This window comes from Pseudopipra pipra, chromosome 9, assembly GCF_036250125.1.
Source record: "Pseudopipra pipra isolate bDixPip1 chromosome 9, bDixPip1.hap1, whole genome shotgun sequence".
Classification (NCBI taxonomy): domain Eukaryota; kingdom Metazoa; phylum Chordata; class Aves; order Passeriformes; family Pipridae; genus Pseudopipra; species Pseudopipra pipra.
This window is the reverse complement of record NC_087557.1, coordinates 29,047,751-29,065,157: the sequence shown is the minus strand read 5'-3', so window position 1 is coordinate 29,065,157 and position 17,407 is coordinate 29,047,751. Positions and strand designations below refer to the sequence as shown.

At 38.7% G+C, this 17,407-nt stretch overlaps 1 protein-coding gene across 3 annotated transcripts in view; it reads left to right on the top strand.

Annotated features, from left to right (window-relative positions):
* PIGK (phosphatidylinositol glycan anchor biosynthesis class K) overlaps positions 1-17,031 on the top strand; it is a 61,725-nt gene extending 44,694 nt beyond the window's left edge. For 2 of the 3 annotated variants that reach the window (XM_064665518.1, XM_064665519.1), the window contains exon 11: positions 15,810-17,031. In XM_064665518.1, the coding sequence (XP_064521588.1) occupies positions 15,810-15,926 (117 nt within the window). In that variant the 3' untranslated portion in view covers positions 15,927-17,031. Of the gene's footprint in view, positions 1-182; positions 219-15,809 lie in introns of those variants that run through there. The other variant, XM_064665520.1, reaches the window with a different exon arrangement.
* Positions 17,032-17,407: the final 376 nt, after the last annotated feature.

Genomic DNA, 17,407 nt, shown 5'->3' with positions numbered 1-17,407 from the left:
GAATTAACCTTTAAGATGGTCGACCAGACAAAATGTCATAGCAATATTTTCCCAGCATTAGGTGGGTAATAACCAGGGAGGGTTCATTTGGCTGCTGTGTGCAACAGTGCAGTGCAATATTGCACCGTGGGAAGGCAAAAAGCTGCTTTTCTGGACTCTCACCTGTTTGCTGTGTTTGCCAGTGGTGCAGAGCTGGGGCCTGAACCAGGCAGCAGAACAGACCCAACAGCACTGGAAATGCCAGGGCAACGTTTGTATGAACAAGTGGGTTTTTTACTTTGATAAAAAAGAAGGAAATGATAAGAAATTATAAAGTGACATGAGTAAATCCAGTGAATAGTATTTATGGTGTTATGAGACTGTCTCCAAATGGATAATCAGGGTGTTTTAATATGAGCATTTGTTGTTGGTCATGTTAACCCATGTTTTGTTTACCTCTAGACAGAGATAATAGCATCAGTAAGGCATATTTTTAGCATAAATAGTCATTAAAATTTCACAGTGGGGGACAGGTATCCTAAATCAGTATAATGCTGAAGTACATTTTAATTATAGTTGTTAGCCAACATGGCTGTTAATACTATCCAAATTTTACTGTAAATCTATTCTCCTGAACACTGCTAATATGCTACATGTTTTCCTTGAGTATTTACATGTGATTTCTAACATTCTCTTCGGTACTTCATTGCTGGTGTATTAAAAAACATTATACTTATGGGCAGACATTACCTTTTGATTTCTAGTCTGATTATTCCACAAGAAAATGTCAGACTTGGTACATCCCATTTAATGAAAGGAAACCCAGGATCCGATTTTGGGATTGATCTTAAACTTTATGGCACTAGTAATTATTTATTATTATAGCAGTCTAAAAACAAAAGAATAATAACCCTATAATGTTCACAGTTCCATTTGTCAGAAACATGTTTTATTTAATGCATTAGACCATGGTTAATTGAAAAGACAAATGTGAAAAAATAAAAAAAAATAGCAGAATGGAAACAAATACTAACATTTAGAGCACTCCTTCTTAAACACAAAACAAAATCAGACATTAGTAAATAAAGTAGTTTTCTCCCTTTTCAAAAACAAAAAGGAAAAATGTGTGCTTTTAACTGAAATAAAAAAAACACTAGTGCTTGGTAAAGGAGTGCAGTCATTAATATAAACTTGTTAAAATGGCAAAAATTGAATTTTCAGAATAATACCCACATAAGACAGCCTTTTTAATGATGTCCTTTGTGTACAGCCATGTGTACAATGCTGCTACTGAGGATAAGTTTGGGAATAGTAAGGCCAAAAAAACCCTGAAACCATAAGGGGAAGAAAAAGGAGAGACTACTTTAATTCTGTGCTTGTCTTTAGTCAGAACAGGTCTGATGGGAGAAAAGGGGAAACTGCATTTGGGAAGATTGTTTTCATCTATCATAAAGGATATTCATTGCTGGCCTTGCAGTTCAGCAAGGTATTTTAATAAAAGTACCTACCTTCAGTGCCAGTGCTTGTGATCAGAATGTTGGTGTGTTAACATATTTTGCCTAACTGGGATTTGAGATATTGAAGAGGCTAAAATTGTTACAGGTGTCTCACTGATGGAAGAATGTTTTATTGATGAAAGGCAGTAGATAAATGCCAGATCTCTTGATGTTGTTGTAATTGAAAACAAAATGAAACAGCAAAATCAGACCACGATCAACTTGCATACTTATTTCAGTCCACTCCAAAGCACTAAGCAGATAGATGAACATTAAACCAGGATGGTATTTCAGGACACTGAGTTGCAGCCCACGGGTGGCAGTTGCACAATTTACTTGGTTTGCAGTTGCAGATTTACTTAAAAATAGAGTTCCTAGGTATTTTCTCTTGTGGTAGAATGAGTGGGGGAACGTTAGATGCAATTCCTAATTTAAGGTAAACCGAGTTTCCTTTTGGAGGTATGTGTGTGTTTGGTTTGTAGAAGTTTTAACCTGTGCTTTTATATAAAATTAAATTTAAATTTAAGAAGGACGACGTGGGAGGATCTCCAGCTATAGATGCAGAGACTGAGGGCCATCAAAGAATGCTGCAGAGCTGCAGTTCTGCAGTAAATCTTGCAAACAGGTCTTTGTTTCCATCATTTCTGTGCTTCTGTACCAAGTTTGAAACCACAATCCACCCCCACCATCCCCCCAGATAAAATCCTTTTGCTTTGAGAATTAATTTTTTTGCTTCTTCTCGGGACCTCCTTCTCACATAGTATAGAGCTGTTAGTTTGTTGCATTTGTTGATGTTATTCTGGTTTCACGCAGGTTTAATTGACAGAGGTTTTCTTCTGCAGCATTTGCCAGAGATTGTTGAAAGAGTGTTAAGAAAATAGAACACACAAATGCTGTATAGATTTTTTTTTTGAACTATCTTTTTATTATCTATAACACAACAATTTTAGCTCTCAGACTTAAATGTTTTCACAAACATTAAATTAAAGTGGTTTTATGTGGCTTACGATCTTTGTGAAACACTCAGTATGAAAATTAACCCATCACAGGTTGGTGCAGTCTTGAAAGCATAACTTTAAAATTCAGTGTTCTCACTGGTGCCTTGCCCAGGGCCTTGTAGGGGGAGTTCCCCTGGCACTCAGTCTGCCTCTGTCCTGATGGTGGAGTCTTGGTTCCTATAAATGTTTTATAAAAGCCATTAGTGTTCAGAACTTTGGTTAAGTATGCAAAGTGTTTAATAGCATAGCAGTAACCCAGATTTTTATTTTTGCTTTTGATGCAGACATTAGTTTTTGTTTATGAATAATAATTTATTAAAAGTTTTGAAGTACTTTGATAAGTGATACTTGCGTTTTACTGTGTCTTTACAGGCTAAGAGGTTCAAAAGCAACTTGTGATACTTAGATGTGTCAGGTTCAATGTGTAAAGTTTTAGACACAGCTATTTATACATTCTTTGAAAATCCATTCATGTAGCCGTGTTTGAAAATAACTTGAAAGCATATCTTGCTTTTTAGAACTCTGGTCGTGGTATTCAGCTAGATGGTGTCAGAGATAAAATATGACCTTTCACCAAAAGTTCCAAATTCTGCTGCACCTGCTAGCACAGACACAGGTCTTCTCAGGCAGGGATGCTTTTCTTTCCAGAACTAAATGTTTTGAGGATTATTGAAAATTGAATTTTTCATAGCAGCAAACATTAGAGAGTACTCTCCCTTCAGAGCCCAGTTTTATTTTAACAAAATGCATTACTTGGCTACCCAACAAAAAGCCTTGTGATGTGTCAGCTTGCACTAGGACACCTGCAGTTCTGAGCAACATGCTGAAGACAGTCTTGTCCTCTTATCATGGCCACTTTGAAGTTCACTCCCTAAGATTTCTTCTAATCTTAAATTTAATTTAAAAAGTTGAGTAGCAGAATCTTGCTCTGTGTATGAGTCATGTCATATATTAAGAATGGCACAGTCCCCCGTGTCTGACTCACTCCAAGAAATCACCAAACACAATTGTGACTTGGTTGTAGATGGTACAGATCTTTTACTGGCAAAACATTCAACCAGGGGCTTTCAGGCTTTTTTTTTTTTCATCTGGTGAAGTACTGCAGAGTCAGAAATGGTATTCAGGACCTTCAGATGGAATCCAGTGGTCCATCAGGTTTTTTTAATCACAGAAGACGATGATGTGGTGTTAACATAAATTACTGATCATTGTTTTTACTAGCAAGCCATGGCAGCTTTTGTTTTGTTATGCTTTTCATCTGAGCATAAGGGAAACCCTCTGGAAGCAGAGACTTGGTAAAACAGTCTCTTGTCTTCCATCTTCCCATTAGACTCTCGTGGGTGATCCCTCTCTGCCTGTCCATGATGGTTATTTTACTGTTTGTCAACCACAGGGGAAGTTCTGCTGGTTTATCTCTTTGTTAAATTGCAATATTAGATGGAATCTCTTCTCTTAGTCTTCAAGACAGAATAAAGATAAATATCTTAGAATTATTTTTCTTTCAAATGCTGCCTCCCAAATCTTAAAAATCTAGTCATAATTATGAGGAACTTCATTTCTGTAAGGCCAGAGTACCAAAATATTAATGTATGGGGAGCACTTCCTTTGTCTGCACACAACACTGCTCAGCAGAGCCAGAAAAGAGGCATGAGTGCTTTTTGTTGCTGACCAAGCATTACAGGGGATCTGAATGTAGTTTTAAATTTTTCCAATTATACTGAATACAATGGATTGAATAACTAAATGCATTGAAAGGTATCTTGCATGAGGAACCTGAACAGTCAGTTGTGGGGTTCTTGTTTTTAACCCTTTCCTACTAGGAATACCACACTGAGCAGTTCCTGTAAGCCAAGAAGGGGAAATTTTGCCATGCCTGTTCCAGCTTCCCAGAGATATTTTCAGGTGGTGTTTGGTAGCTTTTCCTGTCCAGAAATGTCTCATGCATGATCATCCTTTCCTCCCTGTTTATGCCTTAAAGCATGTAACTTTACCTCCTTCCTTGCACTTGTAAAAAATTAAACCAAAGTATATTTTAAACCTGTAAAAGAATTACCTCTTTTTGCCTGTTACACACCCCGTTAAGAACAGTTAGTTGAGCAGGTATCACAATTTGAAGTGCATGTAGATAATTAGCTCCTCTGTGCATCACTAGGATCCAGTCTCTGCTGTCATGTCTTGGAATGTGAATTTATCCCTTCTTCACCCAGCAAGGTGACAGTGAGCCCTAGTCCCTGCTCTCCCTCAAAAGCAGTCACCTCTTCAGAGAGACATGGATGCAGCTGCTGCAGTGTTTTCAAAATGACCATTTTGGGCTGTCCAGGTCCTGCAGTTTGGACAAAGAACTGTCGTTTTTCTGAGGTTGTGTCTCTTTTCTCTTTCCCAACCTATGAAAACCCTGACATGTCCAGACTGGCATTGTATCTTCATTCTGCTTTGGCACAGCGTGGGAGATCAGTTTGACAGGCAGCTTGGAGCAATTTACCAGGGGCTGCCCCTCAAGTGGCCACATTCCACTCCCACCCTGTCCTGGTGCTCGTTAAGCACAGCAGTGAGGTGAAAACTACTGCTTGGAAAAAAAAAAAAAAAGGCATTTCTTCAGTCTGGCTGAGTGTCTGAATTTCTAAAGCCAACCCAGATAGGTAGTATCAGCCAAAATTAATAAAGTATTCTTGTATTCCCTGAAAGATTTTGTTTGTGTTTCTCACAAGCAGATGAGAAAGAGTGAAAATAATTGTTATTCTAGCAGGTTGAAATGGAAATACACTTAAGGCTTTGGGCATATCATGGCAGTGCTCAGTTTGCCCTTGAGAATACTGCTAATATGAGGCTTTATATGTGACTGTAGCATCATCCATTTTGTGGATTATGAGACATCAGTTTCATACCCACCAGCATTGTCAGATATACTATTAAAAAAATATATGAAAAGATACCCTGGCTCTATAGCAGCTGTAATTGTTCGAGGTGCCACGTTGGATTTGCAGCTTCTTTAAGAGGTAATTCCTGTAACCGTTTCTTTTTAATAAGCACTATTTAAGATGTAAAATGAAGGAAGAGGTTCAGGAAATGACTGTAACATGCCAGGCTTTTGTAGAGGGCTGTAGATCTTTGTGGTTTACTCGTCTGAACTTCAAATAACTGCATTTGGAGGGCAGGTAGGAGCTGTATGACCACGGACTCAAAAAATTATATTTCTGATATTCAAAAAATCGATTTGTGCCTTTTTACAGCTGAACCAGCCATGTGTTTGAAGATCCCGTATGCACAAACCCTTCAATATGCACTATTGATTTTTCTGTGTCTTTGTTTTGGCGTGGGACTGGTTGTGCCACAATCTGCTTTTGTTGTGCCCACAGCTGTGATTTTAAGGCCATGGTTACTGTTCCTATTGTGCTGCATCTGTGCTCAGAGCTTTACAGAGAGAGACAGCTTCAGAAATGCTTGCAGCTTAAAGTAAACTTGAAGCAGCACGTCGGCAAAAAGCAACCCAAGGTTAACAGTGAGAGGTTCTGATTTGCAGACCAAGGCTGTAAAAGGACCATTGTGTTAATCTCTTCTGACTTCCTGCACAAAGCACACGGTTACTTTATTTATATTCTCCCTTCTTTTGGCTGCAGTGGCATCAGGAAGGGTAAGGAAAAGGAAGAGAGCAGAGGCTGGGAGATGTTTATTCCAAACATGGTGATTAAGGGGAGAATAAAACCGAGGAGGCGTGTTGGTGGCTGTCCGTGGTGACAGCAGGTGTGCACAGTGTTGCAGCTGCTGTGAAGGACCAACATGTCCATGGCCCGTGGGTCTGGGTTGCTGACATCACTGCTGTAGATAAAATATCAATAGCTATCTCACTTTGGTTTGGGCAGCTGATCTTGGGACTGCTGCTCTCACTGGGAGGCTATTTTTAAGTGAGTTCTGTGCTTTGAGACTCTTCACTCTCCTTTGTGGTCATAATAAGCTTGGCTAATGTCAGCTTTTTTTTTGGCTAAAATTATCTCTTCAACCATTTTCACTCTCAACATTTTAGTCCTCTCTTAAGGATATAATTCACTTTTTTCATCATCTTGGCTTCCATGAGATTTTTTTGGTGATCTATTGGTCTGCATTCATTCACATTTATCACTTACAAGCCTAGATTCTTAGATATTCTGAGTCTTTCTGGGTCCCATTTATTTGCTGTTCCTTCAAATGTTGAAAAAGTGAATACTATTTAGGACAGTGTGATGAGTTGTCTCCAGAGGGGGGATACTGAATAGGATTTTCAGTGCATAATGGTATGCAAACAATATACCTCTGCCTCACATGGGAATAGACTAAATATCTGCACAGGCTGTCTGTGACCTTAATAGGTTTGTGGGCATCAGAACACACCATGTGCTGCTGCAACAGAGTATCTGATGTACAAATACTGCAGCTACAAATGTACCAGCAATGCAGCTGGTGTGCATTTGTAACACAGGCAGTAGGTTTTAATAATAGTCACCATTAATTAAGCAGGTGATGCTTAATGTCTTACATTTAGAACATGCTAAGTCATTACACTGGAAGAGTGTCTTCATGCATGATACAAGGGGGAACTGAAAAACACACAGTAAATTGGTAGATAAGCTGTTCCATTAAACTGGTTTTATGTTGATGATGTTTCAAATGTAAAAGTACCTTTTAAAATTTTTGCTTCTTTTTAGTTTATTTTTATTACAGGTTCTAGAGCAATTCAGGAAACAGATGCTGGGTTTAAAAAAAGCTTTGCTTTAGCAAAGCTTTCTATGCGAGAGAATGCATTCTTCCTAAAATTTCATTTTACTTAAATTAACTTGTATTTCCACTGAGGATGGCTTATATTAAGCACAAAGGGAGGCTTAGCAGTTTAGACTTCCATCAAATAAACTGCATAACTAAAAAGAGAAGATGCCAAGCCTCACATACTTATACTTGAAAGTATTGTGTTCTCTCTCATGGGAACTCGAGATTAGAGAAATTATAAAGGCTTTGCATAAAAACAGGGAGTTAGAATTAATTTTTGCTTAAGCAGGGAAGTGTCAAAAGCCTATTATGGTAATTTTTCAATTTTGTCTTAACTGTTCACACATTTTAAAATAGTTGTACAATTGAGTGGAGCCATAATTGATGTGTTGTGGCTGCCTTTTTTTTTTTTTTTCCTTGGGCCATCATAAAACAGCTTAGGTGCACTTAGGCATGGAAATAGTAGGTCTGCTAATTAAGTAGATGAAAATTTTTATGTCATAGTGAGAAAATTTACCTAATGGATTGGAATAGTATTCTAAGAATGGTTCCCCTATTCTTAATTACATCCAAGTACCAAATATCAATATTACATGAAGACAATTAAACCACAAAAACCTTAGTGGGAAAGCATAATTTTTAGCAGTAGAATTTTGGGGTTGTAGAGATGATCATGGTCATTATTATTATTATAGTAAGCAGTAGCAGTAAGAGTCTGCATTTTAAAAAATGCTTTATTAATGGTCTTTTAATGTAAATTAAAAGCTGAAAATATCATGGAATGAAGAGCTACTGCTACATTTATTTTTTTAATCTTTATTAAATTAAAAAATTATAAATCTTGTCTGTATGAGAAAAACCTGTGAAGTGCTATGGTGTAGTAATGCAAAATTTATGGCTGAACTAAAATAAATTTTAGGACTTCCCTAATTAAAGGAAAAACTGATTTAGCGAAGCCTTTTAATGGTAAATTAAATCGCTGTTTCTTATGGTAAATACAGTGTTTAACAGCAGAAATACTGTTCCAGGATTACTTTCAGTTTGGAGATCAGTTTTGCTGTTCTTTAGTATTCGTGTCCCTGGAATAACAATGGCAGGAATGAGGCAGACAAGTGTGTGCATGGAGGGGTGTGTGGAGTAGAGGGAAAGGAGGGGATGCTCTAAGATCCTAAAGCAAAGAGATTTCTTACTCTTTATTCCTTATTTTATTGCTTAATAGTGAATGACATTAGTGTGTGTGTAAGCACATGCACAATTTAAGACTAAATTCTTGACTTAGTTTGTGTTACCTGTCACTAAATACATGCAGGATCAGAACCTTCCTATATAAAGGAAATTACTGAAGTATGTTTTAGTAGGTTGTCCAAGATGCAAGATTTAATTCCATTTTCTGCTGTCTGTTCAGTGTTCTGTAACATTTTCATTTCTCACATAACCTTGTACAGTTTTTATTAATCATTACTTTTTTATTGTTTACGCATGAAAGCTTCCCTGATAGACAGTGTTTATTTAAATGGTATTCCAGTCAGTAATAAAATTAGCAGTAGGAGTTTTGCTAGATTTTTCTATCTACTGTATTTCTTCTGAGCTTATGCAGCATAAAAAGTAGCTGTTACCAATAAGCTCACATTGATAAGGAAAAAATATAAATGTTATCAATCTTGACTTATTTTGCAGTGCTGTGATGGCAGATACTTTTCTGAACACTTTTCCTCAGGGGAAAGCACTGTTAGCATCAAACATATCCCCACATTTATCCCACTTAAACGTGTAATTCTAGGTGTTATTGGTGATTTTTTTGTGTTAAGTTAATTATATTTTATTTACTCTCCAGTAGCTCGCTGTGAGGAGCACAGCAATGTAACTCCCAGCTCTTGACAGGGCTGATGAATGGCCAGAGATAGAGATATTGGCAGGCTGCTCTCCAGTGCTCTGTCTGGAATTGTTTTCCTAAACAATTGAGAGGGTTGAAATTTGATGAAATCATTTCCATTGGAAGAATGAGTGGAAAGGGTAAATGAATGAAGGCTCCAGTAATGGAGCAGTTGTGTTCATGCTGTTGGACAGAGCAGACAGGAGCCTCTGCTGTGCCAGGAATGGTTCCTGCTGCCAGTGCAGAGATGTTTGGGTCCACTTTGGGTCTGGCAAATCACACACCCGGTTTGGAGCCCCCCTGGTGCCATCCCTGTTGTGTTTGCCTGGTGGGCATCATTTACCTGAGCACTGGCTGGGCTGAGAATTCACCTGCCCTGGGTCCCAGGTGCTGGGAAGGCTCCCTGTGATCAGAAGTTTTATATTATGTATTGTATATCACAGGTTGGAAGATTAATGAATAGTTGTTAAACCACTAAAAGCACTTTGCAGTGCTGTGAAATACTGGGAGATAACACTGAAAGTAGATAGTAATAAGTAGAAGCTCATTTTAAAAAAGCCCTTATAGATTATGTGGTTTAGAAGGAAATGAAAAAGTAAAGCTATCATAACAGTATTGTTATGTTACAGTGATTATACAAAGGAAATATTAAAAATGCAGTTGTTGGTATTGATGTTAATGTAGTTTAGCTGCTGTTCTTTCCCATACCCTTTTGTTGTTGATGAATGAACTTTCTTCATTATTCTATTAATATTTGAGATATCAGCAATCACGGCACTGTGGTTAGTAAATACAAACTGGGAGATTAGACAAAAGTACTTTAAATTGTTTTGCGGATTAACAGGCACTGTTTATGCTGGAGTTCTCTTCTGACTTTAATCTTGCCGTGGGCACAGAAAGGATTAAACTATTACTAGATGGCTGGAGTTATTTGATTTCTCTCACCCCCCTGTGAGGACCCCAAAATCCAAGCTGGACCCGACAAATTAGAAGTACAGACTTCCACTAAAAGCTTTGAGGACATACTTTATGCTGTGATTTGCTTGTGATACATATAAATTCATTCTGAAATTAAACTTTGTTGTGTGCTTTGTGGTAAGAATTGAAAGGACTACCCAGTTTGAAATTCTAAATTGCAAGTAGACCCGAGTAGTTATGGAGTGGCTCTAGGAAATATAAAGTGTGCTGTTGGCACAGTGCACTGGGTAGCAGAATTTAGCTTTTCCAAGGAGTTTCCTTCAGTTTGAGATCAGTTTTCTGAGACAAGGAGTTGTTTCAGCTCTGGATCTGAGGTTAGCCTTGAATTTCAAAGACCTGTTTTGAAATGTGGATCCTTTTTCGGATTTCAGCACTGGTCTTTACCACAGACCCTAACGTAAAATCTGCTACCTTGAAAGAAAATCTCTAGTATTGCAGTGGAAGAAATAGAAACATTCATTTAAATGGAGAATGACCCAGAGGAAAACTTGGAAATTTGCACCCTAAAATGGATAAAATTCACCCCAATGAGTACAAGACCCCCAGGACTGGCAGAGGTGGAGAACTCCTCGGAGGGCTGAGCACGGGCTTTCCCCTGGCTGTGCCTGGTGCTGCCTGCCAGGCAGCCCCACAACCCTCAGGGATGTTTTATACCATGTGTGCTGCAAGAAACAGCCCCAAACTGGGTCTAGGGCACTGGGTGCTGAAACTGCAGAGAGAATTAAGCAGGGATTCATTTGCAGTCCGATGGCTGCCACTTTGATGGGCTCGTTGGCACACGAGGCTTCTGATGGGTTATTGTGGTGCAGTTGCAGAGGGATATTTTGCACTCGTGGTACAAACACCCACCATCTGCCTCAGGGTGGGGAGAACATCCCCTGTAACAAGGGTGATGTGCTTATTCATTTTTAAGGTTATGCCCCCTTTCTTAAAGCTCTGTTTGGGAAAAAGATGCTGGAGGAGATGGAAGAATTTGCGTATCCCTTTTCCATTTGGGAATTACTGCATTCCTGGCTGTATGCACTGCTTTCTGTGCTGCCACATCTGAGTTTAACCCAAAGCTCCCTGTACCAATATTTTTGTCCTTACAGAGGTCATAAGGCAAAGGAAGTTCTGTTGGAAAACTGTTGGCTTATAATGATAAATTTAACAGGATGTTTTCCACATGAAATGTTAATACGTGATGTTTTAAATCTTATTTCAGTTCTCATGTAGCATTTGAAAATTAAACCATTCCTAATCTAATCACCACTTCAGCTGTAATACTTTTTTATTATTTTTTGCATAAAACTCATTTTAATTGGAGTAACACGTATTGCATGTTTTATGAAACACCTTCATTTGAAAGTCTTGGATACTTTCCATTCAGGTCCCTACAGACCCATCCAGTTTGAAAATACACTGTTTTATCCTCTCCTTAATTACAGTACTTGGAGCAACTCTCTTAACTGTTTTTTAAGTTCCACAGGATAATGAGTATCTACCAGAACTAGAGAGCACAACTGTTCACAGGAGGAAGCTTGCTGTTGCTTAGCTACCTGTCTTTTTAATTTGGAATCTCCAGCAATTCAATAAGGACTAGTCCTTAAGCTGCTGAATGTATTTGTTCCTGACAAACTGTCCTATTTTGTGTGTGCATTTTTACCTGTGTGCTGCTGTTGTTATTGTAGGGTTGAGAGGGCGTTTGTGACAGGGTTGTGTTGTGATGGAAATCACAAAACCTAAATGTGTCGGTTACAAAGGCAATTCTTAGGTGGGTGCTACAACAGTGAAATTCAGAATAACTTGAGCTAAAGGAGTCTTGTCTCCACTCCTCCAGATCAGTCCCAGATAAGAACCAGTTCTGTGTAATTTGTAGGTAGTGCAACCAACCTGTAGGCTTTTAATGGTACACATTCTGACATCAATTTGGACGTCATAAAGATATGTAATTAATTTAAAATCAAAATACTTTGACACTCAACGTGGTTTTGGTCCATTTAGCAATTTCTTACAAGCAAGAAAATGCCTGACTTTCAAGAATTGCCTGATTCTCACAGAAATTTGCTGGAATAAGACTCTGAACAAGGCAATGTTCACAGGAGAACTCCTGAATTTTTTTTTAAGGAATCTGTGAGAAATTTATTTTTACTAATGCTTTCTGATCAATCCTAAAATTGATATAAAGGGACAGTTTATCCAGGCATTGCTTGTGGCCACAGGACTAACATAAGCATAGAAAGAATTTCTGTCTTTTCTAAACTTTTTTTCCAGTATGTGGCTGTAAAAAGAAAACTTTTTATTTGCTAAGTACAGCTTGCTGACATAATTTATGCAAGCAGCAACTCCATCTCCCGTGCAGATGGGTGTGATTCACAGGTGCCAAATGCAGCTTTTTGAACAGGAACTTCAGCACTGTTTGCTGCTGAGCTGATGTGCCCACCTGGACAGAGATTGGTTATTGACATTTTCTGTGGTATATTTGTTAGGATTTTAGAAGGATGAACTTGTTAGTTTGGCAGTTAAGTACATTTTTAATTCAGTGAGGAACTTTCTTGGGAATCTGTGAGCAAGTTAATTTAAAGAAAATCAGCTATTTCAGCTCTTACAGGTATACTTGGTAGGTTTAGACATGAATCTGTGTAATCCCCTTTTAGGTATGCATAAGGTTTTGATGTGTATGTGTCCCTAGTGGAAAATACAGGCATATTTCAGTATAATTTTGTACTCAATTAACCTCACTATTGACTTACAGGTGTTCAACAGAGTTGCATCTTTTTGCCCATTTATTGTGGTTAAGATTTATGCATAAACTCCAGTTTCTGGGTCTGTAAATCTTTCTTATTAAGATAATTTATTTTTAAGATTCCTGAGGATGTAGCTCTTGTATAGCCTGATATGATTTTTGTCATGCCTTCTTGGTTTTCATTTTAACATTGCATCCCATGACTTTAAAACAACTATATGTGTGTCCTTGATTTCCCAGTGCAAAGCCACTGCTGCACTGGCCTCTGTTTCCTTGCAGAATTCCGTGGATACTTCAATACATCTTCAATACATGACATGACAAAATGTAAAACCATACTCATAGATCACCTTATAAATATTTATTCATATAAATTCTTTAAAGAAATTAAATTACTTGTTCTATACAAAGTAGGAGAGAGAGGCTTTTAGTGTCACCGGCTGCAAATTGAAGTCATTTGTCTAGAAGGGTCAGGTGCCACTTTGTGGTGAGATACTTGTCTGAGATCCAAGAAGGGAAAGATTGATAGTACAAAGAGATTGATGGAGCAGGCACTGCAATATGCATACGAAGGGACGGGTTAATTAGGAGGATTTAAACAAGAAAGTCCCTTTGTGCGGGGAAGTGTCGTGGGCTGTTACTCTCAGAAGGGAGATGTGCTGGCAGCCTTTGGAACAGGCGGGGTCAGTTTTCAGAGCTGTTTACTCTGAAGATGTGCAGTGGGGAATGTCAGTGAGGTGGCACATCACCCTCTGTTACAACCCATCCCAGAAAAAAAGGGGGGGGATAACCCAGGTTCTTATCAATAATTCCCTTGGGGTGGATTAAAGTGAAACGACACTGAATAATCGGTGTTTGAAAACATATATAGGTAGGGTTTATTTTAACACTTTTGTTTGAACAGGTATGTCAGCATTTTGGGTGTTGTCATCTATATCATCTATCACAGGGATAACCCCTGGGGGGAGAATGCATAAGGGAGAAAAAGAAAAGACAGGATAAGGGTAAGGGAGAGTAAGGGAAAGAAAAGCTGAGAGTGGACAGATGTCTATAGTCACTGCCCACGGGGTCCAGCGATGACACTTGGTAGTTGCAGCTTTCATGTCTGTCAGTTGAAGTGGTGGCCTTGATCTGCTGGGGGTGAAGGAGGGAAACCCCCACACTCCAAGAAGTTCTGAGTTATTATATCCATGGATGGTGTCACAGGCCATGCCACGAACCTCCATCATCTCCTGGGTCTGTGCTGAGTTCCCGTGAGGGCTCTGGCCAAAGGGTTTTTCCAGCCTTTCAAGATTGGCAGAGGGGGGGATGGGCTTTGATAGGCCATGAGAGGTATAATGCAAAAGTCCTGCAGAAGCCTGCAAAAGTCCCTTGGCAATCCTAGAATGCATAAATCATGAGCCGTTTCAGTCTCTGACACCCTCAGCGAGGTGGCACATCACCAGCGGCACCTGGGCTGCTCGAGGGGGACTCGGTGCTGCCCTCACATCTCTGGGTGTGTCATTGTTGATGTAAATTGTCATGCTGGCTCTCTGATTCCCATATCAGAGCAAAATCATTAATATTTCAGGCTGCTGAGTTCTTGGGGTGTCTCAAGTGATGTGACTGTTTGTTCTACTTTTTAATAGCAGGCAGGGTACTTCAAGAAAAATCTTAAAGCTAAAACTGTGTAGTTTAGAAAATAGGAGCTGAGCAATCAACAAACGTTTTTGTGTTGATAGGAAAGCTGTTTTGGAAGAACAGACACTGCAAACTGTTCCTTATTGCATTAAAGTTCACCAGCCTCCTGGTACATTTAGAGGAGAATGACACTGAGACTGAAATGGCACCATCTTTTGTAATAGTTACTCATGTGGCGGAAAGAGAATTTTAGATTTGACTTAAATGCAACAAAACCAAAATACTCTGTGCCCCTCGTGTCTCATTCTGTTCAAGGACAAAATGGTGCCAATCTTTCAGCAAGGCAGGAATAAAAATCTCAGAGAACACTTCAGTACTTATTATTGTAATAGTAAATCACCTCTGCCTGGAAGATCTGTAAAACACACCTGCTGAGGGCAAGAGTAGGCACAGGCATGAGGGACTGAGTTATACTTCTAAATACTGTAATTCTGATATTTTTGTCATTATATTTTTAATTAAAATTTTGCATTCATATAGCTTCATCTTATTCTTGGCCCTAGAGACAGATCTTGGGGCATGTTACAGCTCTGATCTTCTACAGTCCACTTCTCCATTCACTGAATGTGGAGTATCTGAATTTTTGTTTTAATAAGAGGAGGAAGAGGATAGGCAAGTTTTGTCTTGTCTAACTGCTAAGTTGTGAGACAGAAAAGGCCTTAAATTGCAGTGTATTATTTTTTACTGAAGATGAAAAATTTGTTCAAGTGGGACAGATGTTTGAATTGCAGAATATAATTCTACATTAAGGAAAGGCAGACTCAATGAGGCCCCTGGGAAATGTGATTGACATTAGAAACAATCCTATTTTGTTTTATGATATTCCTGTAATGATGAGTCTTTGCTTCTTACGTGGTCACATTTCTGTTTACTCACGTAATTCTCAGTACAAAAGGAGCTGTAGAAAATGGGTGGTGGAAAAACAACGCTCTCTTTTCTCTTTCACATTTTCACTGGCAGGAGCTGTTTTTTCCTACTCACAGCATTTTTCTCTTGTATTAACATGAGACCAGAGACAGGAAAATCTGTCCAAACAAATGAGTTTGAACACATCCCAAGACACCAATAGGCACCGCTGGAGTGGTGGCTCAGGCACAGTTCTAGTGGCCTTTTTGTGGTATTTAACCTCCCTGCCTGAGTGACAGCTTGCCTCCCTTCAGCCTCTCCACCACATCACAAAGGAAGATGCTTCTACTTTATGAAGAAATGCAGCTTATTGCTATTTTTCTCTCCTGCAAGGATCACTTTTTTGCACTGGATAAACACAGTGCACTGCTTAATGTGAGAGCTAAATACTAATACTTTGTTTTTCTCTCTTTGGTTTTTCTTTTTTTTTCTTTCAGAAACCAAAACAAAAGGATTGGCATCCTCCTGGAGGATTTATTTTAGGACTCTGGGCATTGATCATCATGGTTTTCTTCAAAACATATGGAATCAAGCACATGAAACACGTCTTCTGAACTGGAACAAGCAAGACGTTTGCATTGGCTGCTCCTTTGGGTTTGGGTTCCTGGGTATCACTTGTGTTCTCTGCACGTGGATTGTGGTTGTGGTGAAAAACAGGGTTGAGATCTCACTTCTGACAGTTCTTTTGAAGTCATCTTTTCTGCTCCTCTTTCTGGAAAGATTGTAACAAATGGTTTTTATGTTACTGTTATTTTACTTTGTTTTGTTTTAAACATATTTTAATGCTTTTCTGAGCATTTTTTTCTTTCTGGTTAAACTTGAAAAGGGGCAGGATCTAAACCCAGTGACAGGTTGCTTCTGAATTGTAAGTGGGCAAATTCTTTTCCCCATCCTTCAGAGTAAATCCTAGAAGTAGTCACCTATCACTGAAGAACTGGACATTGTGTAGAATGTTATTTAAGATGTCATTTTATCAATAAAAACTTAAGCCACTTTGCAGACTTTGGCATGATGTATTGAAAGCTTTCTTCATAAAAATAAAAATACTCTAGAATATATTGATTTTTTTTCTTATTCCTTTTTCTTCCTTGTAAAATGCAACCCTTACATCAGTCCTTTCACCTTAGGCACTCGCCTTTTGAGTTTAGGATTCTATGAGTTGGTGAAAGTAAAAAAAAAAATTATGACCTTGCTGAATCTACTTCAAAAATACAAAAAAAACCCCGAAACTACTTCACCACGTCCATTAGAAACCCCTCATAGGTGTGTTGTATTTTCCCTGCATAGCATATGGAGTTGGATGCTTTCAGGATTTTCACTGCAGTGGATTTTTGCACAGAAGAAAATCGGCTCTGGCATCAGGATGAAAAATGTTATAAAGTGTACTATTGTATTCAGTAGTTTCCGAGCCCTTGGAAAATGTACTTTATTGCCTGGGTTTTGTAAATCCTGGTTTGGCCTATTGATTTGTTCTTCTTGGACATTTACTGATGAATGTGTGCTAAAAGGGGTTTGTCTGTATAACATATTGATGCTAGTGAAGAGCAAATGAACAAATTTGTGCATGTGTAGAAACAAGTCTGTCAGCGAGGAGAAGCTTTTGCCCTGTGCTTTTGGGACCTGTTCTCTGCTTAATCATAATAAAGCTTACCTGGTGCATCCATGGTGTGAGTGATACATATCTCTGGAAGTCATTAGGAATTATTTGTAATCACACATAATATCAGAGTCAATATATTTGCCTTAGGATATAGTTTTGAGCATTTTCATATTGCACAGCACGTACAAATCCGGGTGCATAAACATTTCATCCTTTTTTGCTTCTCTTTCAGAGTGATTGTGGCATCCCAGCCTCGGGTTAGGGGAGGTGAACTTGTCAGAGCTGTGTGTTGGTGCTGGCTGGGAGGCTGCAGAGCAGCTGTGATACATCTCTGGAGTATTAAAGCCTTCTGAGTTTTCTCCACATATCTTCTGGTCTTGGAGAGAATGAAGGTACAAAATGATCCATTATCAGGAGGGAAACACTTGCCTGCTA